We start from the raw sequence: 24,985 nt of genomic DNA, 5'->3' as shown, positions 1-24,985 counted from the left end.
ATTTATAGATGATAGACATACATATGTGCATGTATACATTAAATATGAGATACGAATAATATAACAGAAGATAATAATAGTACAGATTGATTTGAAGATTACCCAATCTCCATCAACACCTCTCCCACATCCACCCCTCTAACAACATCCGGCCAAACGTCCACAAACTCCCTCGTTATTCCCCATCCCTCCTTACACATGAACATGTTTCTGAACCGCGTCTTTATGACCAACTCATTTTTCTCGTCCCTCTCCAAGAGACTCTCTCCCCAAGGCCACCTCACCTTCATACAACACGCCAGAAACCCAAAAAGATCGTCCCTCTGCCGTGAATACACCTCCCACTCGCGGATCAACGTCACCCTGATCTCAGGCCAGATTAACATATCCAGTGACGCCGGGTGCGGGATACGCAGCTGTTCCTGAACGGGGTGCATGAAGGTCGGCAGCTTAGCGAATGTCTCCGAGGTGGGGTTGAAGAGCCATTTGCTGTAATGGTAGCTGAGCCAGCCAAAGGCGAGACGCTCAGGGTCGCGCAGGGGTCGACGGAGGGAGCTGGTGTAGATGGTGTTGGCGAGGGGGTTGGTGTTGGTGCCGTAGAGGAGGTCGAGGGGGTGAGGGGAGGGAGGGCAGGAGATGATTGTGGATGGGGGGAGGGTGAGCCAGAGAAGGGAAGGGGTGGTGGGGAGGTCTGAGTGCAGAGGGAGGAGGGAATAGAGAGGTGGTATTGATTCTTCCTTGTTGGTTTGTGGTGGTGGTTGTGGTGATAATGACGATGATGGTTTTGGTGTTGAGGTGTATGACTGGATTGGCGGTAGTGGAAGTTGCGTCGGTGGTTGTGGTTGCAGTAGATGCGATGGGGATGATGACGGATCTTCCCACGATGTGATCAATGACTTTAGTCCCTCTTGGCGATTTCGTAGGACTTGGTTCTCTCGTTGCAGGCCCTCTATTACTTGTAGGAGATGCTGCGTGCCGCTGTCGTCGTGGTAGCGCTCGCAGTGCGCCACTTTGTCTTCTAGCTGCGCGGTGTATTGCTGCTTCTTTGTGCGCAGGGTTTGTTGGGCGCGACGGTCTCGGAGACGCTTTTTTTCTGCCGAGGAGAGGGACATGTGTGCCGATGGTGCTGTAGAAGGAATTTAGTGTGAGCTGGGATAGATTCTGGAAATGAGACTAAGCCTGAGATTAAGTTGTGGAATAAAGCCGGAGATAAAGTCAGAGGGACTAATGTCGGGGGTGGAGTTATGCACTGCGTCACGGCACAAGTTGTGCATGTCCGGGACGAAGGTCATTGGTGAGGGTGTGTGGAAGTACCATGGGCTGTGGCAATAATCACATCGGGCTGGTTGTCAACTTGGCAATAGCCAAGTCATGTATGTGACATAGTGCTTGCTAGTTATAATTTGTGATCTATTGTCAAGACGTAGGGTTGGTCATATCTGGGATTTGATCTATGAGAGCTCAAGATTGCGGTTATAGATTAGTGTAAGAAGTGGTCAGCGACCACTAGACAGAAGAGGGTGCGGAAGTTCAGATGATACCTGGCTACAGTGAATGATTCAACATCTGTTATTGTTGTTTGCTCACATACGCCGCACTAAGATTAAGTCTATATATGGGAAGGCCAGCTTCCTACAGCCCCCGAAACCAAGGATCCGACAGTAACCCTTGCACAGTATCCCTCTCATCTTCTTTCCACCGCAGCATTCGCGATATTACGTTAATAAAGGCCTGTTTATCGTCACCTTCAACGTTGCGAAGAGTTTTTTCAAGTCCTCCACTCTCTAGGATCAGCCCTGGATGCTTGAAATTGCCTGCATTGAGATCAGTAAAGCTCCACCATTGCTAGCCGAGAAGAGTGACTACCTTCAGTATCAAAATATCGAGAAGCATACTTCGCCTCATGAAGCACATCCACAGGTGGAGGTCCAAGTACCGATATAATGCGAGCCAGATGAGCTTCCTCCGTGAAGGTAGAGTGATTAGAGTCTGGTCCATCAAAAGGACCACTGCCGTGGGCTAGTTCCACAAGCTGGATCATTATTAGCAACTTACAATATCTGCGAAGCGAGCAATAAGCCATACCAAAGCACCCAGGTTCCATAGATCGGCACTGTACTTCCAACCTGCTCCAAGAATAACCTCTGGGGCCCTGAAACTATCTGGTTGAATGGGATGGTAATGAGTCTGAGACCCTTCCACAGCCAGTCCGAAATCAGTGATCACTGGTCTGCCCAAGCTGTTTGCTTCCACGCCGAAGTGATTTCTCGAAAGGTATATTGTTCGGTCTTCGAGCTGTTTCTGAGGCAGTGGTTCTTTTACTTCATCCTGAGACACTCTATCAAGTATGGAGTGGTCACGGAGAGCCATGAGAACATTGTCGGATTTTAAGTCTAACTAATTATTAGTAATTCACAGCTTGCCTTTCTTTTGCTCAGAAGCCATACCTGTATGAACGACCTCACATTCAGAGTGGAGATAGCCAAGCCCTTCCATAATCAATTTGGCAACAGGTCTGAGAACGTCCAATGGAAGCACATCCCCTTGAAACCGCCGTCTAAGCATCCATAGAGGCTCACACAATGGATCAAACACCATGCAAACATGAGGACCATGAGGACTTGGTAAATTAAAGGAATCGAGCAACGTGTTAACAAAGTTCCGGCCTACATGTCGTGGATTTGCGCGCGTAATTTTTTCAGTAATTCGAAGTTCCCTTTCAGCGTCTTCCTTTGTTGCATAGTTATCTGCCTTGATTTTGACTGCAACGTAGCGTGCTGAACACCAGCGCCATCTACTATCATATTAGTCTGAGTCTATGCCGAACGGCTTTAACGATGCAGTAGAACATACCGATTCAAATCACGAGCTAACCATACTGTTGAACTGGTTCCCCAACCCAGTTTGGCAGTGATTTGGTACCTGTCGTTGAGAATATCATAGAGGCGGACAGGGTAATAGTGGTCTGGCTTATAACGTGGAGTGCACTCTTCTTCTATCAGTTCTGCAGCCGGTAATAAAGTTTGCCTCGGCACATTCGATTGCTTATAAGGACTTGATTTGAATACTTTGTTGACCGAAATTCTCAGAGACCTCCACGGTGTTGCCATTTTGGATGTAAGATCCGTGTCTGGTGGTACATGCCATGGGAGGTCGGAGGACCAAAGGAATCCTGGGCAAGCACGGGCCCCATGTAAGGGGATCTGGACCCACTGTCTCCCGCGCGGATCTGACCGAAAATAGCAGGATATCAAAATATCCACACTGATCAGTCTATTATACGTTTATCTACAGACACAGAATCTCAAGGTTGAATTTAGTCGTGTAGCATATGGAGAGATACTAAAAATCTGAAAACCATGGATGTTCCAAGACTTCACGGGCAGTTAGTCGCTTGGCAGGGTCCAGATTCATCAGCTGCCCGATAAAATCCCTGAATTTCGGTTCCGTATGGTCCTCCCACTGTGAGAATGGCTTGTATGGTGTGTATTCTTCTGATCTTTCATCCCACAGCATCCGCAGAACTTGGCAATTAACCTCGTCATCGCCAATATGTTTCAGCAGTCCATTAATGCCTTCATTGTTGCCAAAGTATGAAACTTGACGCTGAAGACGCATCATAGCGGGCAATGCACCTTGCGATTCATGGAAGCGGAAATCGTCATCGATGCCAAAGATAGCACGTCCCAACACCGCATAGAGACACTAAACATGTCAATATTGCTCGTCTAAGTTTTCAGATGTACTTACTACAATCCCAAAAGCAAACATGTCTGTTGGCTTGTTGAGTTCTCCCCTGAAGTGTGCTTCCGGACTGCGCCAGTTGTCGTTTCCAGCGAGCATACCTTTTATGCACCTACCTTTCGGCAGGTAAGCGGCATTCTCGGGATCGGTAAGTAGGACCTTCTCGACTACGGTCTCTTCTTCTCTATCACGGCAATCGACCATGATATTGTCCAGCTTACTGTCTGAGTCAAATCAGCACGGATGGCCCGGTGGGCTCAGGAGTCGGATCAATTGCTTATTACCAAGGTGCACGACCTGCTGCTCATGAATTTCAGCGATACCTAGCAAGCAAGATTTCAGAATCTGCTTGCGAGCTCGAGTCGATATGCCTCTCTTCACCAGGCTCAGGAAGTCGTCCGTCATATACTTGTAGACAAAGACTCGCTGACCTGATATACTGTCACATGGCAGCCGTATATGATTTGTTATACACAATCGCGGTTGTATCTCCTCAGTGAACTTGTCGTAGATATCGCGAGTTATGTCCTTTAAGATGTACTTGTTTTGCCCGGACCTGAACTCTATAAGCAAAGCTACCCAAAAGGAGCGAGAGAGGTTAGAGACATCGCCAACCAAATGCGACCCCTGCATGGCCTCTTCTGGATCATGCTTCGGAAGCGATAGTGAGATCCGGTTGCTCCAACGTAGTCGGGAGTTGCCTTCGCCAGCCTTGGGAGGGTTCTTTGGAACATAGTGGTGTTTCAATAAGATTTTGTAGTCATAGGACGCGGAACTCAAGCCCAATCAGATAGAGCTTTCATATAGTGGAGGAATGATATTTGGAGTTATTTCCATCTACACAAGCTCCACTGATTTGCAATAACATGGGTGTAAAAAGTGGAAAAAGGGGCTGGGCAATGGTTGGTATGATGACTAACATACTGCATATGGGCGGCATTGGCAGGTAGTCTGTCACTAATCTAATAGAGATTATCGGTCTTGATTATGATGATGTCAGGTGCTACTAGGCGGACAAGTTTCTAGCAGCCAACCTGCATGTAGCACTCACATCTGGTACGAGAACAGGAGGGTAATTTTACTCTCCACGACTTGTGAATGTGGATACAAAGTGTCAGATCTAGAAGACAACCAGGCTTCCACTCACCACCCCTCGGAGAAACACAACGGAGGCATAAGCCGCGGTATAACCTCTTCTCATGACCTGAATACGTTCTTATTCTCGTCTCTCTATAGTTTTCGGAACACACTTTCACCAGGGTTGTCCCGTAACCATGACGCCACAACAGGGGCTGCTATATAAGCAGAACCGAATGACCTACACCTTAATTCAAGGGCTCGACTTCCCCCTCATCTCCATATTGATTATACAACAATCCCAGCCCCAAAGTGGTTCAGAAGAATGGCAACGATCGCCCTCATTGGCCTCGACTCCGTAGGCGCCTCAACGGCCCTATCCCTAATTCGGCGAGAAATCCAAGCCACCCTCCTCCTCGTGGACATCGATACCGAACTCCAAGACGCACAAGTGCGCGATCTGTCTGATGCCGCGCTCTTTTATGAATCCGTGACTAAAGTTCAAGCGGCCACGCACCGAGAGGCAAGTCAGGCTGACGTGGTTATTATCACTGAGGGGATGAAACCTACTCCTGGTAATCACTACCTTACATACGAATGTACAGATCTTGACAAGGAAAATTGGCTAATCCCCGTGCATAGGAGAAGACATCTACGAACACGTATATTTCAAGACCACTGTACTGAAGAGCATACTCAAGGAGATGATGCCGATCAACCCGAACACCGTCATCCTAGTCGTCGCTAACCCAGTTGATCTGCTCACTACCCTGGCTCAAGATATCACGCGTCTGCCTAAGGAGCGAGTCATCGGGGTTGGGACCTGTCTTGACACTTTACGGCTACAGGAGGAGGTATCTAGCTTCCTGGGGGGGACGACAGAAGAGACGGTGGTTTGTGTGGTCGGGTACGGGATAATAAGAGCCAGGTTGTTGGGTGACCGACTTCCCGAGGGGGAGATGGGATTTCAAACAAGGAGAGGCTCGACGCGGAGGAAGATATCCAGGGCAGGATGAAGGCCATTGTTGCTGGTGAGGAAGGAACGCCGTTGGAGGTGGGGGCTGTAGCCGCCAGTATTGCGATGGCGGTGTTGGAAGATAAAAGGACCGTCTGGACGGTAAGTCATCGGAGGGGTAATAATTGGTGTTGTTATTCGTGGCCAGTTGTGGTGGGGAGGGAGGGGGTGGTCAGGGAGGTGGAGGTGAAGGTGAGAGAGGGAGAGAAGTGGACATTTGAGAAGGGGGTTATAAAGTTGGGGATAATGTGGGAGCATTACAAGGTGAAGGAGTTTCACAAGGTGAAGGAGGCTGAAGGGCCGTAGTAGGGATCGAAGTACCTTGTGAGTGGGATTATGCGTTGCTTGATTAAACAATGAGAACACGCGAATGAATGTCTTTGCAAGTATCGTATGTGTAACGAAGTGGACTGGAGTTCGAAAGATCAAAACTATTGAATCCACTTGTTGTCGCCAGATCCATCAGCCTTCTTCCAATTTTGACTCTGCTCTCTCGCCACCACCTGCCTCTTCACCACCACGAATCTACCCGATATCACCGACAACTTAGAATTATCACTCGGTGCCTTTCCACAAATGCCCACCTTGCAGCCAACCCTACGCGCGATCCGAAGAACCTGCGCGATGAGGGTCATAACCGCCTTGTCCTGCTCATTGAACAGCTCTGCTAACTCATCCGAGTTACAATAAACTCCAGTGTCAGCTGCGTGAAATCTTTCAAACCGATCGAGAACGCATCAAAGTGCGTCAGGAACTGCTCCGCCAGGACAACGTTTGACGGAGTCTCAAATTTCAAATGAACCTGCAGTCCATTATCTGCCGACACCCGCAACACCTCCTCTACTTCGCCCACTGTGCGACAAAACGGAGTCATGGCCACCAAATTCGTGAAATCCATTTGCCCTCACAGCTGTGGATAGTCCTACACCCCAGCACAAACCCTTCATGAGCATAAGACTGTCATATCCTACCCGAGTACAGCACATAGGTGGCATTATAGGTGCCCACGATGACAGGGACGCCAATCTCGTAACTGACAATGGCAGCGTGGGACGTGCGGCCGCCATGGTCGGTGATGATCGCCGCAGGGCGCTTCATGATCGGCGCCCAGACTGGTCGGTCGTGGCGGTGACGAGAATGCAACCGTCGATGGACTTGCCCAACCAAGGCGCAGACTCTGTCAGATAGAGACGGCCGGAGACAGGGGCATCACCTACGATCACCCCGGTGATTTAGAGTGCGGCCCTTGTGGCCGATGTTGTACATCTTAAGATCGGCGGTCGCGTCGCACACAAGTGCATGGCTTCCGGTCGGGCTTGGGGGATGAATGAATCACTGGCAAGACTGTCTTTCACGCCATGCCATGTCCATAGGGCAGTCGTAATGGGTGTCAATGGTGCAGGCCCATCGAGCGTTTGGGGGGTTTTCGGGGCCACTGAGGACCAGTGCGACGCGTTCGGCTTTAGAGGTTGTTGTCTGTCCCGTTGCCGGAGATAACGATGGCGTTGTGGCCGCACTCGCGTCGATTATGGAGACGAAGTAGTCGTCCGAGACGAGGGGCTTGAAGACTTGGTACTCATCTTGGTCGACGGTGTTCTGGACGATGTTCTCTCCTAGTCCCTAGGCAGCATTGATGACGATGACCCTGTCGAAGTGTGTCTTGGTGTCGATGAAGAACATCGAAGCCTCTGGAATCAGAGCATACCATGCGCTGTGAGCTCATGGTGAGACCGATGCAAGGGTAGTAGAAGCCATTTATTTGTTGATAATTGACAGCCCGGTCGGCGAAGAGTGACGCCTAGGATCGTCGACAAGCATCCAGGAGAGCGTTTTCACCCATAACGCCGGGGTGAAATTCTGGTCTCCAGCAAAGCTATCATCCGGAAGATTTTCCTTTGTGGTCCTGGATCCGACGGCCACGCTGAGATTCTTCACGCTTGCTCTGAATGGCTACCTTGGTATCAGGGGGTCAGGTTCCCCGAGGGAAGATATCGCGTACTGCTTGTTATAGTTGCCGCGAGATGTGCCTGGCCTTGTTCCCAGTCTGCACATAAGCTCAGCCAGGTGCTTTGGAATCTTATTGCTGTCAATGTAGTGCCGGTAGCTAAATTCGCCATAGGACAACAGCGTCCTCCGATTTGAGGGAGCTGCTCAACAACTATGCCAGCCTGATGACAATATGGCTGGAAACATATGCTTGGTAGATATTGATGCACAGCTAGTGTGTCCATGAACAGCCCTGACAGAGCAAAGCCAAGTACACTTCATCAACCGAACTGGGCAAGTAACATCTGAAGCCGTAGCTACTGTCCACGAGCTCAGCATTCGCTCCCAGGTATGCAATACGCCTATATCATATTCAGCATACAAATCTCGATACTATTCGGGAACCTAACTTACCATACCAAGCATTAACTCCCGTCACCATCGAGGGACATTATCTTCCCAACACACGTGCGAAATATCAACAACCCAACGCTACCACTCCCAACTCCCCGGCATCTTCATCTTCGCACATCCCTCACTCTCGTCTCCCTGTTCATCCTCCTTCTTATCTCCATCTTCAACCGCCCCATCCCCCCACCGTTCCCTCCAAATCGCCAACTCCTCCTTCCACAGATCGTTGACGCACGGATCACACGAACTCCCACAGCACTCGCCTAGGCCAGGCGGTGGAGGGGGGTCATTGTAATCGCGCTCTGCGGCACGGAGGAGTTGCTTTGCGCGGGTGTTGGGGAGACGGTTGCGACGTTTCTTGAAGGAGGGGACGTCTTGGGGGGTGTAGAGGGGTGATGGGGGCATTTTCTTCTTGTGTTCTTACTCAGTAGGGTAGGATAGACTGCTATGTATATGATGTTGGTGATGGTATAGTGATTCAGGATTGTGCGTTAGTGTTGTGGTCTACGATGCATGATTGAAGGTATACAGGCATGGCAGTGAGGTCTGCCGGATGAAGATCGGGTAAGATCGGGATGGGATATATTCGTGTCGGGTATGGGTGTCGGGATACGCAGATATGCATGGTGAGTGTGAAATAGACAATTGATGGCATTCAATTCAGTTTCATTGATAAAATATACACGGTAGCTCTTATTGAAACCATCACAAGTATCAGAATGACAACAGAAGAAATCTAAGAGAAGAGATCAGAAGATAGCAAACATGCGGTATACCATAACCCAACAACCGACAGCCAGACAGACAAACAGACAGGCAACTCACCCGAGATCACATGTCCATCAAATACCGACAGGTCACATGCACCACCTCATCCCCGTAATACCGTACCAAGCATACCATACCCAAGACAGTAATAAATTACCTAACTTACCGAGTTCTCTCCCTTCCGGATCGAAGGAGACGAAACGAAACGAATGGATGAATCACATCCACAACCACATCCATCATCGCTCCGTATCCAGTCCATGATTCATCATCGAAATGGAATCATCCTATACCATTGCACCGTAGAATATTTCCCTACCCTCCTTGACACTCAATGGCTGGTAATTTCCACTCAATGGCTATGTGTCTGTGCTCTGCTCTCTGTCCTTCAGGTATCTATCTATCCATCTGTCTGTGTTTCTACCGATCCGATCGTCGCAGGGAAACCCCCGATACACATGATACGTAAAGAAAAGTGGTACCTATGTTTTTTTCTTGGCGCAGGGTTAGTTTCAACTTCCTTCCTTCCGCCGACTAGAATAGATAGATAGAACTGGGTTATGGTTGCACGGCAGCTCTTCATGTCGGTTGGCTGTAGGTACTTCTTTTCTTACTTGGAACTATGAGTCGAGATTCATGCACATGCAGGGATTAGAGCTGCACGACAAAATTTTGGATGAAAAATTTTTTGCTTCTTTCTTTACTTTCACAGCCCCTGAAATAGAAAGACAGTTGGTGTGAGTCAATTGCATGGAAAGTGTCTGTAAAAGTTCTCACTGCTACCATTGAACACATATATTTTGCCCTTGGGTCGCTGAGGCGGTGGTGGTGGTAGGGTGGGTGACGTTTACATTTGGGATCGTCAGTCTAGATCCACCGGGTGAGAGTGAAGGGGGCGCCATGGGCCACTATGGGTTTGGTTGATGGCTGATTTTTACCAACAATTATTGAATATTAACTGGAGTGTGAGAGAGACTATTCTAGACGTTCTCTAGGTTGATTAATTAGATCAATTGGCTCTTGTGGTGTAATGGGGAGTTAGTGAGAGGGCTTATAAGGCGGTAATCGCCCATTGTTGGGAGGTAGTGGCCGGGAGGGCAGAGCTGCCCCCGGAGATTCCGGGACAACCGTTTCGTTGTCGACAGCTGGCATCAAGCTCGTACCTGTCTGGCTCACAACCACACCCTTCCGCCTTCAATAGACAAGGTCTTTTTTGTCGAGCTGTTCAGTCTGACCGACAAGCTTGAAAGCGTGATCATATGATCATTGGCTCAGAGATCTGACCTGACCAGCTAAACTGGACCGAGCACTGTTGTTACCCCAGGTTTTTCCATTCATGGGTCAGTCCGAACTGGCAAGATTTGAAAACAGCAGGAAATCATCAATCGATGTGGATATAGAGTCCCAATCCTACAATCAAATGTAGCTGGCAAATCCGTGGAGTTTAGTGGCCATTTTAAATCTCTATATGTACAGTGTATTTGATGGTTGTAGATGATGACGGGAAAAGTAGTACATGATATATAAAAAGACCACCACAATAGAATTACCTCCTATCACAGCCAAGACAATCTCAAAACAAAGGATTTTGCTGATATTCCCCCCAATATCCCCTATTTTCTCTCCAATATAGATGAAGGTTTGTAATCGAAGATTGGGAGTGGATCATAAAATCTCCGCAGATGCCGTGACTGCAATTATCCCTCGGTCATAATTTAAACGTACTTGCACATCATGGCAACCATCAGGTCGAACAGACCAATGGCCTCGACGAAGGCGAAACCAAGAATGGCGTAGGAGAAGAGCTGACCACGGAGGGCAGGGTTGCGGGAGACGGAGAGGAGGAGGGCACCGAAGACGAGACCGATACCGATACCGGCACCACCGAGACCGATGGCAGCGGAACCCATACCCAGGTTCTGGGAGACCTGGACCATGGCGTCGGCGATTTCAGAGGAGTACTGGCGGCGGGCCTGCTGGGCAGCGAAAGCCTGGCGAGCGTTGGCCTGGATGAGGCCGGAGGGAGACTGACGCTTGACGGTCTGGAAGGGGGTCATGGGGACGGCCTTGCGCTGGGTGGTGAAGGTACGCTTGGGGGCAAGCTGGAGGCGAGCGGCAGGGCGAGCGACCTTGGTGGAAGCAGCCATGGTGGAGGCCAGGCGCTGGGCGAAGACACGGGAGGAGGCCATTGTGATGGTTTGTGGTGGTTCTGAGAGAGGAGTTTCTCTAGAAAATGATGGGATTGGGAAGGGAAAGAAGGAAGGAGAACTTTTCTGGAGGAAAAAGCTGGAGGAAAGTGACAACAGAAGGCCCCCCGGGACATAAATACTCTCCCGCTAAATTTTCGCGGTTTTTTGCCCTTTTCCCACCCAGCCCCCCCGTCGGGTGTTAGTGCGCTTTGTTGGGACCAGAAAAAAAAGCCCTACCTTACTTTTTTTGTTTGCTGGTGTTTTTGGCACTGTCTGTTTGTATTGTATTGTTCCTGTTTTTCCTGTTTATGTCTTGTCTTTTGGTATCAATCCGTTATCCCTAGTTGATCCTTTCGCTCTTTTTCCCTTACACCGTGTTTGGCAGCCTCGTTTTTGGCTCATTATCCTTCTTCCTTCCCCCGGGAAAAGCAGTGGACATTCCACCGCACATACACACTTTCCACAACTTACTTACACATCCTGTGTACGCATACACACATACACACCCTTCGGGATCATTCGGGATGGTGGTTACCAGGGGAGCTACAGCTGGTACAGCCAATGGTTTCAGGGTCTTAACCTGGCCGTGCTGGTCCGCGATGGAGCAATGGCCTACTGACTCTCCCTCTCACCTTCCTTCCCCTTCAGATAACCAACCCAATTGCTGCATCTGATGGAGTATTCCGTAGTCATGTGTGTATTTTACACTTGTACGGACCGATCCCTTCCGTTTGATTCCTTTCTTGTCCTCGTGTCGTCACAAAAGGGAAGGGGAAAAAAACATTCCTGTCTTGTCTCTACGGGGCTCCTCCCTTCATTCTTTCCTTACATATAAATTGTCCCCTTCTCCCTTCCCCTTCTGACACCCACCCAACCCAGCAACAGACCGGGAAAGACAAGACAAGACACGAGAAACAAGCCCAAAGAGACCAGCTACGGTATGCAAAATTTTCACAGCGAAACGGGAGACCGCAAAGAAGAAAAAAAAAACCAGACGTGCGGGTGGGTCCCTGCATCCAAATGGGTCCGATAGAGTGGTACACCCCCACTTAGCGGTGGCCGGACAACCAATGGGAAGTAGCCAAGACCCAGCTAATATGATGGCCAGCTTCTCGGTCGCAATCAAACCGGGCCGAATCGGGCATGCGGCTCCACCAGCACCGGAGTTTCTGAGCAAGAAAAATTCCCACTTCTGAGACGCAAGCAGGTTTGCGCCGCGTCGGCTGGAAGGAGGGAAGCTTCCCCAATTGTCCTGTGTCGTGTTGCTGCCGTTGCTCCTTGTCTGCTTCTCCCCTCGGGAAATGCCTCACCGACTCATCGTATTGGGTTATCTGCCGTTTTGGGACAACCCGGCTCCGTACGGAGCGCCTTTCGCCGGGGAAACGCGCGACGATCCGTAGCTCCCTGAGCTAGCTCGCAAATAGCACAGAAATGTTAGTCCACACAGGCTTCTGGCGCTATGGCGCAAAAAATAAAATAAAAAAAAATAACCAATTCACCCAATGCCTCAGCACGCTTGTCTCCGAGGGTGGTGCACGGGTTATATAGCTTTTTGGATACATCAGAGAAATTGATCCCTCTCGGGGGAATAAGGAGCAAATCTCAGGGGGGTGTGGATGACCGGCGCAAGCTGAATAGGGGAGAAAAGTGGGCGCGCGCGCGCGGCGCAAGCCAACCCAATCCCATCGACATCATCCCGTGGCCTCTCGAAAACCGGACGAAAGCATATCCCACACACACACAAACACAGTCAGCCCGCTAGTGGCTGGCTTTGCTCGCGGTTTTACCCTGCTGTGTGCTTGTTATCGTGGCCACCACACCCCTTTCCACTAGAAGGAAGAATCCCTTGGAAGGAAAACCCATTGTGTAATTTTTACCTGCTTTGCTCACCAGCCCGTTTTTTCTTTCCCATCTTCCAAAGAAGACATCCGTCTGCTACTTATACCTGGATCAGGGTGAGGATTCCGGGGCAAATTTCTTCTACGCTCTCCCTAATTTTTTTTGTGTCCTAATTTTTATTTTTTATTTTTTGTGGCCCTCCCCCCCAATTTCTACACAGTCCCTATCTATTTCCGAGGTCGGTCTCACTAAACTCGATTTAACCCGGTGATCGAGATATGATCTCAGCCGCCCTGCAGTATTACGTAACCCGGCCAGCTTCCCGACTGAACCGCTGCCGCCGTCGCCGCAAACTGGCCTTGCCTTGCCTTGCCTTGCCTGCGGCGCTCTCACTTGTCCTGGCTCAATTTAAGCATGCAGCTGGTGCAGGGATGCCACGGGGCTCGAGCTGTTCGCGAACTGTTCTTCGGCTAGCAGGGGGTGGATGGTTGTTGTTGAATCCCAGTATTCTCAACAATTTAAAATGTCATGTAGAGTTGTAATGTGCAGCAATAACTTCTCGCTGATTAGTAGTATCCACGGGAACACAAAAATGCATAATTTAAGTATCGTTCTGGTGATACCGACAGACTCGGAGGATAAAGGGTGATGCGGATGGGGGATGGGATCGATCGATGGATGGCTGCAGCGACACGGAGCCCGCCGTGTATCGGACCTGTATTGGTGGTATTATTACGGTATTGTGAATACGTGACGGAGATTCGGTCTGAAAGTGCCTTAAGGTATCAAGGCACGAGTTTTGTCGGGTCAGCGGCAGGTCCCGGACCTCGGGATTTCAGTTGGGTTTAGTTGGAATGACGGACAACTCAAAGCAGGTATGGCGGCTACCTTACTATCTACGTATTGGGCTGGTGGCCGTGGCCGGCCATCATCATGCCGGTTGTTTCCTTGGTTTGGGCATGTAAGTGATTTACATTGTAGCTTGTGGTGCAGATGATAAGCTGGAATTCCTGACGAATCGGAGCGTAGGGGTGTATCTCGGTGAGGTTGTGGGTGTGGAATGTTGATTGCTAGCCACGGCGAGGGTGGTATGTGGATAATTATATATTGTGGTATGGAGGGTGGCTTCAGTTTGGTATGTTGAGGGTCCACAGGCAGAATGGGGAAGATATATCCGGGGTTAGTGTTTGTTTAACTTGTGGTTAAGGATTCTACTGTCGAGGCGATATATATAACTTATCGGGTGAAGAAGTTTACTTCAGTAGTACTCCAAACTATATAGTACGTACTAAGTATACATCGCACTTATAGAGTGTGTACACTCATTACGATAGAGGTAGGTGCTGAAATTGGTTAAACTTGGCAGTAACCTACACACGATCTTGATCTACTATGAAACATGATTCAATCTTGTGGCCATCTTGGCATGGTTCGATTAATACCATTGTAACGGAGTATTCAGCTGGTAGACACCTTCATCTCTGCCTTATTTGGAGGACATTTGCTGCATCATGTGATCACAGTGATCTTCATCAATCCTTCCTTTTCTAGATAATATCGATAGGGGTCCGCTGTTTAACTGGACGATGATAAGTAAAGTAGGTCCCTTGCTTCATTGCAAATGCTGCTAATTGAAATACTCATCCCGACGAAACCTTGAGAATAGTATTGTTCAGTTCATCATATCTCAACCATATCTTGCCGTACTGAAAACTGAGATAAGTATATTACGGAACTTCGAGTCAAATATCCGTTGTGAAGACTTACGTAGCTTGACCGAAATTTGACCGATCCATAGAAGAAGAGTTTGTCCTGTATGCTAGGTGGATGTATACCACGTATCTAGTACCAAAATGCAGCCATGAACCCATCACGAAGTGTTGGATACCCTTTCTCCTACCGACTTTAAAATGTCCCGTGGTTTCCTCACTTACAGAGAGCTGCTCCAGAACTTTGTAGACTGTCTATTTGTTCTGACATGTCTACTAAGGAAAGACACGTGTGTCTGTTTAGAACTAGGAGATCTCTCACATTGACATTGACATGTCTATTCTGAAGTAACGATCGTATCTTCCGCACCTCCAGACAGAACAAGATTCCAGTTAAAGCAATTGCTTAGGCTATGAGTGAAGACAACATAAGATACCGCTGTTCTACCATACTGCAGGTCAACTTCCCAGTAGTGTACCAGTCGGTTTGCCATCAGAACATAAGCTCATTTCGCAACAGCCACTGGAAAGTCCCTTCCCTATTTCTCAAACGGCGCCTCGATAGAATATCGCAAATCGAGCTCAATCTCCTCATCCGGCTCAAGTGTCACTTCCCATCTAACCTCTCCATCACGGCCCAGTTCCGCAGTCTTCGTTCCCGGCTTTCCCGTCTCCGTGAGATCCACCTTATCACCCGGAAACCCCAAGGTCTCTGGCGTCAGAATCTCAACATCAAAATGATCGTCCACATTAACTGGCACCTGATCCAATACCAAGACGTTGACTACATGATCTCTAGTATTCTTGATCTTGCATGATGCTTTGAAGTATCTGATAGTTAGTTCCAAGAATTCGTCGATTTTACTAAGTGTTATCCCAGGTTCCTTATACGCCACCTTGATGAATCTGTCCATTCCAAGGTTGAGTTCAAAGGATTCGTTGCGCACGCAGCTTGGAACATTGGCCTTGCCGAAACAGGTGCCGTCAACGGTTAAGCTCACTTCACCTGAACGCATATTCACAGGCGAAGTATTCTGTATCTTGGCACGAAGAAACGCTACGGCATGCCTTTTGGGCACTATCACATGGGTGAATGAAGCTTGGAGGTCCAGCTCAGCTATTTCATAGCGACGGGGCGCAGATGAGGGCTTGATGACACGCCGGCCAGGTAGTTCATACGATACACTCAGGCCATGGCCCGGGCTGATCGACTTGGGTACCTTGCTATCAGGCGGATATAAGTCATGGTTCATCGAGGCCCCCAACCCTTCCTCTAGGTTATCGGCTGTAAATGCCAGAAAAAAATCATCCAACTCAGGGTAACCAGGGGAGGGGAATGTCGGTTCTGGTATCCCCAGTGTTGGCATATAAGGGGGCACAGACGACCCAGATTTAGTCAGCATGACTGCCAAATCCCATGGTGTCAATGATGGGATAGCTTGCCCCGGAGGCGACATGTGCGCTTGCGGGGCCGACAGCGTTACCTGGGCATCTCGCCAGGTTTCGGAAGTCAGATTAGTGAACAGGGCACAGAGCCTGATCTTGGCCGTTGAGAAGAGCGTATTGATGTTGAGGTCGTGAAGCTTGAGATCTGACTTCGCCGGAACCGTATAGATCAATTGCAACATCACTTCATTGCTCTGAGCCTTTCTTCCAGCTTGGTTCTGCTCATCACCAGTTAAAGTGCCACAGCTCAACGCAGAAACAGGAGCAGTCACCTGCCCTTCCAGATGCACAACTACCTGACAGAAATGGTCTGAGACCGACTTATCCGCAGCAGGTTTCTGAATCCATTCTTCCAACAAATTCGGATCCTCCCCTCCATAGAGCGCTGGTCCGTACTCCACCTGACGAGGATATTGTGCACTAGCTCCACCATAACCCATAGGCTGCCTCTCTCGATTTAGAGAATCGTTCCCAGGGTAGGCTTTAAAGATGCCGCATCCGGCGTATAGCCCTTCAGAGGGGCGGAAGATGGTGTCTTTTCTATTATCCAGGTCTCTGATTGGGTCAAAGGCTTTTCTGTCAGAGGATGGTTTGCAAGTGGACGAGTATCGGAGAACGTTTGCATGCTGGATGTCTATTACTTTGGCAGCGCCGAGACTTCCAACACGGATGGAATCGGGATCGACCTGGTGGTCGATCTTGTTAATGGTAATTGCGAAAGCACCGGGCTGTTAGCGGCTGTGAGAAGATACTCTAGATATGATATACGGTTTCTAGGGGATCTGTACCTGGACACGGACAGGAAACTCGCGCGTGATGGTTGCTAGAGTAGGATGAAAGGCAACGGACTTTGTGGGAAGGTCCTCGACGGAGAATTCTTGGTGAGCAGAACCTTCCATGTTGATTAATTGCAAGATAGATAGATAATAAAGTTTGAGGAAGAGGATGGGGGGTGGGATTGGAAAACGAGAAGGCAGCGGATGCTTCGACGAGGGCTGAATGATTTGACCAAGATATATGTCTTTATATCCTGCATGTGATCACCGCCATGGGGAGGAATATCCCTTTGTAGTTCTGAGAGTGTTGCTTTTCACTTGACAAGCTATTAATCTCGAAACGCCACAAGTTGAGTTGGGGTGAATGTCAGATTTTAGTCCTCACTGTCTGTTCACGATCTAATTGTGTGGAAATAACCTGGTAGGTATACAGTTCTCAGAGTAGACTTCCAAGTTTGGTAATAGAATGGTTTCTCGTGAAGTTGCATCGTGATTATGGATGGGATCTTTCCATGTTAGATGATATCCCGTCCAGCAACATCTGCATTATCACTGAATGTTCCTTGCCACAAACGGATAACGCCAGCATAGCGCACTGTCGCCTTCACTTACTCTGTTACGTGGCAGCTATACAGCTGAATATCTGTCCAGTACTGATAGGATGGAAAGTTTTTGGAGCCATCCCTTATCATTAGAGTGACTGCGGTGTGTTATATACTAGCAATGCATAGTTGTGTTATGAAGTCACTTGGTGCAAGGTAATGGTATCCCAAGACTAGAGTACTTTCACCACATCACTACAATGAAGCAGAAGATCACAAAAGCGAGAAAGTCGCAGCTAGACTACGTTGAACAGAACAACGGCTGAGTAGTAATTAGAGGATAATCCAATTTGTATTAAACTTCACAAGAACCCCATGAGCGAATTATAGACGTATAGTACTCAACATCCTGGGCTATTCACAAGGAGAGACATTGAAACTATCAACAGGTTCAAGGAAGCCGCAAAACAACAACACAGCAACAACAGCAACAGCAAATTAATCACGCAAGATTATGACCCGGTGCGCCCCGAAGCCACCAGCAACTGTATGTACAGCGCGGAACCTGGATTCGACTCGAGCTAGAAATTACAACCATTAGTTTGGAGCAATTCACATTAGGAGATGAGGCGCATACATACCAGTCAATGCTTACTGCTGAGACTTGCCCTGCTCCTTCTCCTTCTCCTCACCACCCTCCTTGCCCCAGTTCTTGCCCGTCTTGTGATCGGTAGTCTCGCCGAAGCTCTTGCTGAAGGATGCGGACTCGTTGTCCTGGACGCTCTTGTAGTCTTCCTCACCAGCGGAACCGCCCTCCTTGCCCCACTTCTTGCCAGCCTCCTTGGAGTACTCGTTGGACTTGACAGGGACAGGCTGGGGCTTGGACTGAGGAGCGGGCTTGTGCCAGTGCTCCTGGGGCTTCTCAACAACGGGGACTTCGACTGCCTCGACGGCAACGGCTGTGGGCTTCTCTCCCCAGCCACCACCACGCTTGTGGATGTCCCCGCTACCATGGACATTGTCGTTGCCTGATAAATATTAGTATTGGATAAATTGGGAAAACAGGGATAGATGGACGCTGTCACATACCAACAGCAGGGGCGGCGATGGTGAGGCCAGCAAGGGCAACGAGGGAGAGAACAGCGGAGGCCTTCATTTTGAGTTATTGGTTGTTCAAAGCGTGAGCTTGTTGGTTGAAGATTTGTTTGTGAAATGAAGAGCTGTGAGGAGAGAAGCTTGATTGATGCTGATGATGAGAAGAAGTCGAGTTGGGGAGAATTCAAGGCCCTCTTTATACCTTTTCGCGAGGCCCTTCGGGTCTCTGGATACGATCCTAGAATAGCGACATGGCATATCCAGCCTGTCACCGAATATCACAGACACTGACACATCCACGACTCCGAACAATAGTTGCCTCCATATATGCGAATTAGTGTCAATAATTGGATTGCATGCACTACGGCTGCAGGGTCCCGAACGGTCAACCCCGGATTCTGTCTGTTAGATCGGATATGTACTGTGTGGCGTTGATATGTCATTTCGGCCCGGGGTTTGGCTGCCTTTATTGGCAGAAGTGTCAGTATTGCTGGTTGGAATTCCATATTTAGGTTTACCGATCGAGATTCCGAAGCAAGGGATGAGACTGTGGCTCTCGCCGCCTTCTAACCAAACACCAGTTCGCGCAACATGAAGGGTATAGATTTTGTGGCTGAAACTGTGTCGTTTCTCCTGACGATCAATGACTCTGGCTCGGGAATAAAAAATTATAGAAATTTGTCACGTCAATATTTGCCACTATGACATGATTGTGAAGCAGAAGAGCTCTCAATGTGGTATATGCGCGTAGTGAGTAACATATCGTATTTTCGGTAGAGGCAGCAAATAGTTCCCCGCAATGTGTGCAAACTGCATTAGAAGGAAAAGCATTTTCGTTGACCGAGTCTTGCTGAACAGAGATGCCCGACCTGATCTCTCAACCTTCACTTAACCAAGTAGGAATATAGAGAAATTGTTCTGCATGAGGCAAGTTCTATCAACTATTACGTGAAAGCCCCGAGGCGACTATGCAAGTGATCTCCGATTGTTTACGTTTTTACATGGTTGCCTGCACATAGTGACCTGTAATACCACTTATATGCTGAATGTGGCTGGCACTGTGTGACATACCAATGTAGTTCAGCAAAGTTGATCCAGAGAATGTAATGCATTTTATTAAAATAATTAGATTAAAGGCAACAATAATTGCAAATGTTTGAATTGTGTAAGTTGTCGGAATAACTACCCACTTTACTGGATAAGACATGGTCCCGATATGGGTATTACACACACATGAAGATAGACCGGATATATATGTAGAACCATTTGCAGGAGAATTATCGACAACATTTGTTGCAAAGAAATCGGAAAATTTCAACATACTATCAGTCTTCAATACAACGAACAGATGACAATGGCGCAGCACAGGGGACAAACAACAAACATTGCTTGGATGAAATGCAAATCGAACAAAAGATAAAAACATTAAATATTACTATCAATTATAAGATATTTGACCGACCCGAGAGTAAGCCCACAATCTATATGCTCCGAAATTTTACCCGTATTCCCAGTATCCTAGTTCCCAATTCCCTTCCGATAGGCGATCCCGCAAGTTTTGCTCGTTAAGGCCGTCAGAGTAAATTCGAACTTTTGCTTCTGTTACCAAGACATTAGTATAGATCACTATAGCGAAAGGGTCCGAATGTACATACCAAGAATGGCTGCTGAGACATTACTGCTGCTCCGTAGTCTGACTTTCGTAGGACTCATGAGTGTCGTAAGAAACAGATTCATGCTGGTTAACCGGGACGTGATTCACGGGGTGTGCAGGTGGCTTGGGAGCCTCGGGCTTGTGAACTTTAGGCTGGTGGACCTTAGGCTTGTGAACTTCGGGCTTGAAGTCTACAGACTGGTGGATCTCAGGCTTGGAGTTCTCAGACTGATAGCCCTTAGACTTGATATCATCTGTCTTGTATTCCTCGGACTGGTAGGCCTCAGACTTGTAGTCCTCCTTGGGAGCCTTGGGCTCTTGGTAGTCATGCTCGGGGACGTGAATCGTCGGGAATTCAGACTCAGAATACTCAGGCGCGACGGGCTCTGAGGGAGAAGAGCCAGATCCTCGCGGGTAAAAGACCTCGGAGCGTCCAATCTTGTGATTATTGTCACTGAGCTGGTATTTTTGCTCTTCAGCGCTGAGGCGATTGTTTTGGTTTTGGTTTCGGTTGTTCTGGTTCTGGTTGTTATTGTTGTTGTTGTTTTGAGGCTGGTTCTGCCCCTGAGGGTTGGCGTCTAAAAAATGTCAGTTTCTGCATAGCATGGTCAAGCTTGTGAAGACATACAACTCGTAGGTGCCGCGGCGGCCATAGTGGCGGCGAGGATGCAGAGAACGGCGGAAAGCTTCATGATGGCGGCGAGGGAGAGAATTGTCTGCGCTGCTTGGTCTTGAGTTGTTTGATGATGTTTTCTTGCAGTTGTGGTAGCAGAAAGGCTGGGGACAGTGGTCCTTTTATTGCTCGCCGAGTCACTGCTGAGTGATGGTGGTTAGTCTAGCTATGATAGTGACACCTGAGATATGAGGAATAATCGACAAAGACAGTGTTCAATGTGTAATCAATTATTCACATCCTGTACTACTTTTGCCCACGATTTGTGAAACCTCAGAGTGAGATCTATGCTATGTTGGGGTAACGGCAGCTGTCAATTGACAGCTCGTTCAAATGATCAACCGCTATTGGGCGTTATGATATCATTTGGGACAGCTACTGCCTAATATGGCTCTGATCTTCAATAGTGTTCCTTCCAGAACGATTATTTATATAGACCGCTTCTCATCATCTCCCTTCTTCGTCCATCACTACTTCGTATCATCGATCCCGTTCCCCTGTCACACTGATAAGTCTATCCCTATTCATTTCAGCACCACGCTAACCACCAAAATAGTATACCGAAGACCAACAGAACACCACACATTCGATCCGGCCGCAACTCCTACCGCAAAGTCTTTCTCAAAAAGTCTGCCTCGTACATACCATCTCCCCCTTGAGGCAACTGATACGGATATCTGGGCTCCGTCTTCCACCTCACATATCCGAGTCTTTCATACCACAGCACCGCCGGAAGCTCCGGTACCGCGTTCATTGATTCAAGGAATGCTCGCTTCTCCTCATTCTCAATGTACTCTTTGCTCAATGCATTGACAGTAACAGTCTGACACCGCGGATCGTTCACCGCCATTTCCTCCACCAACTGCATTGCTCGACGACCAACACCACCAGCACGGTACTCTGGCAAAATAAAGAACGATTGAATAGTCAAGACAGAGTGATCGGCCTGCGCAAGTCCCGGATCAGGCGGGGATGCGTATGCATCGAGCGAGATGTGACCCGCACGGATGGGTTCGTCACCACTCTTGCCGGGAAGGATGATCCAGAAGAATGTTTTCAAGTCTGCGTCTTGTTTCTCACGCCAGGCGAGGATGCTCTCGTCGCTGTAGTCCCAGCCGCAAATGTGGCGTTGGTGTTGGAGGGTGGCATATTCCGAGGGGTTGTAGAGGTTGATTGGGGATAATGTGCAGATCATTATGTATGTTTTTGCACCGGTGTTAGGTACGTATAAGGTGGGATGATGGTAGTATCATGGGCATGTAACGGCTTTTGTATCGAAGGGTCTTTTATAGGGTGTTGTACTAGTGAGTCACGCTAGTCTACCCGATAGTTCGGGTGCATCTGATTGGAAGATGAGGTGATATTCGGCCGGCTATGCGGGGAACCGAAGACCACGAGGTTCAATCCATCGAGAAGGGTCAGAATAAGCTGACGATGGTATCACATGCTCCTAAGATGGAGGCTGATGTTGCATTTTACCCTCCTACGTGATGCAAGTCTGTGGCTTCTTAGCCGACCAACAAAGGGGATTTACAAGAACTCTAACAGAGAGCAGATCTCATGAGCAACAATCTTCTGAAGGAACATAGAAAAGGGAAAGCGTCAATTGTTAAAAAGGTGCCAGGATAGGCCTTGTGGCAGCGCAGGAACGACATGGCTGAGTGCCACGGACACTAGCGACCGTCTGGAGAACATGCATGTGCCAGCAGCTCTGCCCAACCTGCGAATGGCTGGTTTGAAACCCAGTGGAGAACTGTCACCGGGAGGGCGTCCAGTTAGCGTGGTGCCCTCCTATAAGCAATCCTTGCCCTGATGCCCGCCAGCTATGACACTGACGAGAAGCAAAAAGCATGAAAATACAGGTGAAAGATCTCGAAAACATCCCTCTAAGAAATTATCTCATGCTAATGAATCTCACCACACCTCGAACACGCTGAAATCCGATCAAACCTTCGACTTCAATCCATCTTCCCCAATTGCCTCCCTCATCACACCCTCCGGAGCATCTAACCCCGTCCACAACCGATACTGCTCAAACCCCTGCCTCAACAACACCTCCAATCCATCGCGGACCACCCACCCATGCCTCTCCGCAACCCTCATCAGGGGAGTAACTTTCGGCTTATAAGCCATCTCCACACACAACCCCGTCTTGGATCCCTGGAACAGCCCTTCAAAGTCCTCCTCAGTCTTAACATCCCCGGGAATAGTCCCAATAACCACATCTACAGGTCCAATGCCACCCACATCCCCAACAGCCCTCATCTCAACGCCATTACCCCCACACTTGAGAGTATCAAAGTCCTCAACAATATCCTCTGCTTTCCCGACAGTCCGATTCCAAATAATAATCGTAGAGAACTCAGCCTGTAAGAGCGCATACACGGCTGCTCTCGCGGCACCCCCTGCCCCAATAACGAGGCCTACTTTGCCGGTCCCTTTAGCGGAACGTATGCCTTGCTGAGATAAGTAGTCGATGATGAGGGTGTAGAGGCCGGACCAGTCTGTGTTGTCGCCTTTTACTTTAACTGCCCGGTTCCCGTTCGGGGATCGGGTAGTAACTAGGGTGTTGATGGCTCCAATGGCGCGCGCTGAATCGCTCACTTCAGTACAGTGTTCGAAGGCAGTGAGTTTATGGGGCATGGTGATGCTGGCACCGCCAAAAGAGGGTGAGGTGATGAGCTGAGATACTTCTGATAAGGAAGCGCATTCTGCGATGGTGTAGGTGTATGGGAGGTGGTGGTGGGTGAAGGCGGCGTTGTGTATTGTCGGGGATAAGGAGGCGCGGATGTTGGGGCCGCCGAAGATGTGGAAGACAAGGGGCCGAGTCATTTTCAGTGTATGGACGAGACAAATTCAAATACGAACAATGGGACTGAACTTGATTAGGGTACTGTATTTGGTTGTGATGGTTGATATAGGGCTCGGTGGTGGAGTGTCGGGTATGATCATAGCCTAGGGTATGTGTTTATCATCGGGAGGGAGCCGAAGTATGGGGTTATTGGATGGGTGTATGTTTATCCTGGAGACGAAGCTAGTGGAAATTGACACGGCTATGGATTCATAGAATGCCTATATGTGGGTTTGTATTCTACTCTGAGATGGCATTGCTCTTAAGAGGATTGTTGGGCATCTCGCCTTCCTACTCCAGTACAATGGATATAACTCCTAACCTACGCGATAGTCCTTAAACGGTTTAAACAAGTAATTTGATATCTATTCAACACATACACCAGCATACATACTACCAGTAATCTACATCAAGCCCACTCCACATTCCCCCCCTCAACCCACTCCTTCGCCTGCCAATACAACAAGTCATGCTTCTCACCATTAACACTCCCCGTCGCCTTCTCCCTCCTATGTCCCGGCAAATCCCTAAGAACCTTAACCCCCATCGTCTCCTCCTGCAAATATGCCAAATGGCGATACCCCACCGGATATTGCTTCAAAGTTTCATGATCAATCACGGGCACGCGATCCGGCGTCACAAGCACCAATTTATCCTTCTCATACCAATGCCTCACGAACCTCGCCCGCCACTGACCCTCCAAATCCCCATACTCAGAACCAACCTTCTCCCAGAAGAAAACAAACCGACAATCACTCTCCGCATCCACCTCACACGTTCCCCCACTTACACACTCCACCTCACTGAACCGCTGCGTAATAGTAGCCTTCATCTTGGTAACAGCGCGTGTTCCTTCGGGATTGATATCTGTAGTGCTGCCATGCACGCGATGCATGATGAATGCACCCTTGTCCATCCCCGCCTGCGAGGCTGTGATGAATGCATCGTGGTGCGTGAGGCCCGTCCACGTCGTGTACACGTGTGCTTCTGGATGGAAGATTGACCGGAAGTTCTCCCATTCGCAGGCGTCGCGGTAGCACGGCCAGCCTTCGGCGAGTTCGCGTAGGAGATACCGCTCTATTGCCAGATGTTGGGGGCCGTTGTTGCGGATGGCGTGCTGGGGGCGGGAGTTGGGGGGAAGGGTGTGAAGGTCGGGCATTTTGATGATGGTTAATTTGATTTATTTTGCGTGTTCTGAGCTAATTGAGTG

The 24,985-nt window shown here is 48.9% G+C and overlaps 14 protein-coding genes across 14 annotated transcripts; 1 reads left to right on the top strand and 13 right to left on the bottom strand.

Moving 5' to 3' along the window:
• Nucleotides 1–98: 98 nt before the first annotated feature.
• On the bottom strand, nt 99–1,112 carry AtWU_03187 (bZIP transcription factor; the record flags this gene model as incomplete). Its single annotated transcript, XM_035498300.1, has 1 exon — nt 99–1,112. One exon carries the CDS (start codon nt 1,110–1,112, stop codon nt 99–101), a length of 1,014 nt encoding a protein of 337 aa, XP_035354193.1.
• Nucleotides 1,113–1,632: 520 nt separating this feature from the next.
• On the bottom strand, nt 1,633–3,110 carry AtWU_03186 (putative protein kinase; the record flags this gene model as incomplete). Its single annotated transcript, XM_035498299.1, has 5 exons — nt 1,633–1,814; nt 1,867–2,032; nt 2,086–2,393; nt 2,448–2,794; nt 2,854–3,110. 5 exons carry the CDS (start codon nt 3,108–3,110, stop codon nt 1,633–1,635), a joined length of 1,260 nt encoding a protein of 419 aa, XP_035354192.1.
• Nucleotides 3,111–3,342: 232 nt separating this feature from the next.
• On the bottom strand, nt 3,343–4,377 carry AtWU_03185 (putative calcium/calmodulin dependent protein kinase; the record flags this gene model as incomplete). The annotated part of the gene is made up of 3 exons (XM_035498298.1): nt 3,343–3,705; nt 3,751–3,968; nt 4,029–4,377. The coding sequence occupies 3 exons, from the start codon at nt 4,375–4,377 to the stop codon at nt 3,343–3,345; spliced, it is 930 nt and encodes a 309-aa protein (XP_035354191.1).
• Nucleotides 4,378–5,146: 769 nt separating this feature from the next.
• On the top strand, nt 5,147–5,837 carry AtWU_03184 (L-lactate/malate dehydrogenase; the record flags this gene model as incomplete). The annotated part of the gene is made up of 2 exons (XM_035498297.1): nt 5,147–5,396; nt 5,464–5,837. 2 exons carry the CDS (start codon nt 5,147–5,149, stop codon nt 5,835–5,837), a joined length of 624 nt encoding a protein of 207 aa, XP_035354190.1.
• Nucleotides 5,838–6,267: 430 nt separating this feature from the next.
• On the bottom strand, nt 6,268–6,934 carry AtWU_03183 (phosphoenolpyruvate synthase; the record flags this gene model as incomplete). The annotated part of the gene is made up of 3 exons (XM_035498296.1): nt 6,268–6,500; nt 6,560–6,688; nt 6,808–6,934. The coding sequence occupies 3 exons, from the start codon at nt 6,932–6,934 to the stop codon at nt 6,268–6,270; spliced, it is 489 nt and encodes a 162-aa protein (XP_035354189.1).
• A 234-nt stretch (nt 6,935–7,168) lies between these two features.
• AtWU_03182 (phosphoenolpyruvate synthase) lies at nt 7,169–7,559 on the bottom strand (the record flags this gene model as incomplete). The annotated part of the gene is made up of 2 exons (XM_035498295.1): nt 7,169–7,456; nt 7,542–7,559. The coding sequence occupies 2 exons, from the start codon at nt 7,557–7,559 to the stop codon at nt 7,169–7,171; spliced, it is 306 nt and encodes a 101-aa protein (XP_035354188.1).
• A 755-nt stretch (nt 7,560–8,314) lies between these two features.
• On the bottom strand, nt 8,315–8,638 carry AtWU_03181 (uncharacterized protein; the record flags this gene model as incomplete). The annotated part of the gene is made up of 1 exon (XM_035498294.1): nt 8,315–8,638. The coding sequence occupies one exon, from the start codon at nt 8,636–8,638 to the stop codon at nt 8,315–8,317; it is 324 nt and encodes a 107-aa protein (XP_035354187.1).
• A 2,078-nt stretch (nt 8,639–10,716) lies between these two features.
• Nucleotides 10,717–11,190, bottom strand: AtWU_03180 (ATP synthase subunit C family protein; the record flags this gene model as incomplete). The annotated part of the gene is made up of 1 exon (XM_035498293.1): nt 10,717–11,190. One exon carries the CDS (start codon nt 11,188–11,190, stop codon nt 10,717–10,719), a length of 474 nt encoding a protein of 157 aa, XP_035354186.1.
• A 4,087-nt stretch (nt 11,191–15,277) lies between these two features.
• AtWU_03179 (uncharacterized protein) lies at nt 15,278–17,083 on the bottom strand (the record flags this gene model as incomplete). Its single annotated transcript, XM_035498292.1, has 2 exons — nt 15,278–16,912; nt 16,973–17,083. 2 exons carry the CDS (start codon nt 17,081–17,083, stop codon nt 15,278–15,280), a joined length of 1,746 nt encoding a protein of 581 aa, XP_035354185.1.
• Nucleotides 17,084–18,153: 1,070 nt separating this feature from the next.
• On the bottom strand, nt 18,154–18,658 carry AtWU_03178 (similar to An04g08150; the record flags this gene model as incomplete). The annotated part of the gene is made up of 2 exons (XM_035498291.1): nt 18,154–18,530; nt 18,592–18,658. 2 exons carry the CDS (start codon nt 18,656–18,658, stop codon nt 18,154–18,156), a joined length of 444 nt encoding a protein of 147 aa, XP_035354184.1.
• Nucleotides 18,659–20,115: 1,457 nt separating this feature from the next.
• AtWU_03177 (lactate/malate dehydrogenase, NAD binding domain family protein) lies at nt 20,116–20,943 on the bottom strand (the record flags this gene model as incomplete). The annotated part of the gene is made up of 4 exons (XM_035498290.1): nt 20,116–20,196; nt 20,253–20,294; nt 20,360–20,829; nt 20,880–20,943. 4 exons carry the CDS (start codon nt 20,941–20,943, stop codon nt 20,116–20,118), a joined length of 657 nt encoding a protein of 218 aa, XP_035354183.1.
• Nucleotides 20,944–21,528: 585 nt separating this feature from the next.
• On the bottom strand, nt 21,529–22,119 carry AtWU_03176 (PEP-utilizing enzyme, mobile domain family protein; the record flags this gene model as incomplete). Its single annotated transcript, XM_035498289.1, has 1 exon — nt 21,529–22,119. The coding sequence occupies one exon, from the start codon at nt 22,117–22,119 to the stop codon at nt 21,529–21,531; it is 591 nt and encodes a 196-aa protein (XP_035354182.1).
• A 749-nt stretch (nt 22,120–22,868) lies between these two features.
• AtWU_03175 (shikimate dehydrogenase family protein) lies at nt 22,869–23,756 on the bottom strand (the record flags this gene model as incomplete). Its single annotated transcript, XM_035498288.1, has 1 exon — nt 22,869–23,756. One exon carries the CDS (start codon nt 23,754–23,756, stop codon nt 22,869–22,871), a length of 888 nt encoding a protein of 295 aa, XP_035354181.1.
• A 428-nt stretch (nt 23,757–24,184) lies between these two features.
• AtWU_03174 (putative pathogenesis associated protein Pep2) lies at nt 24,185–24,934 on the bottom strand (the record flags this gene model as incomplete). Its single annotated transcript, XM_035498287.1, has 1 exon — nt 24,185–24,934. One exon carries the CDS (start codon nt 24,932–24,934, stop codon nt 24,185–24,187), a length of 750 nt encoding a protein of 249 aa, XP_035354180.1.
• Between the last annotated feature and the right edge of the window lie 51 nt (nt 24,935–24,985).

Source organism: Aspergillus tubingensis, assembly GCF_013340325.1.
Source record: "Aspergillus tubingensis WU-2223L DNA, scaffold_4, whole genome shotgun sequence".
NCBI lineage: Eukaryota > Fungi > Ascomycota > Eurotiomycetes > Eurotiales > Aspergillaceae > Aspergillus > Aspergillus tubingensis.
Note: the sequence above shows the minus strand (reverse complement) of the source record. Positions and strands in the feature narration are given on the sequence as shown.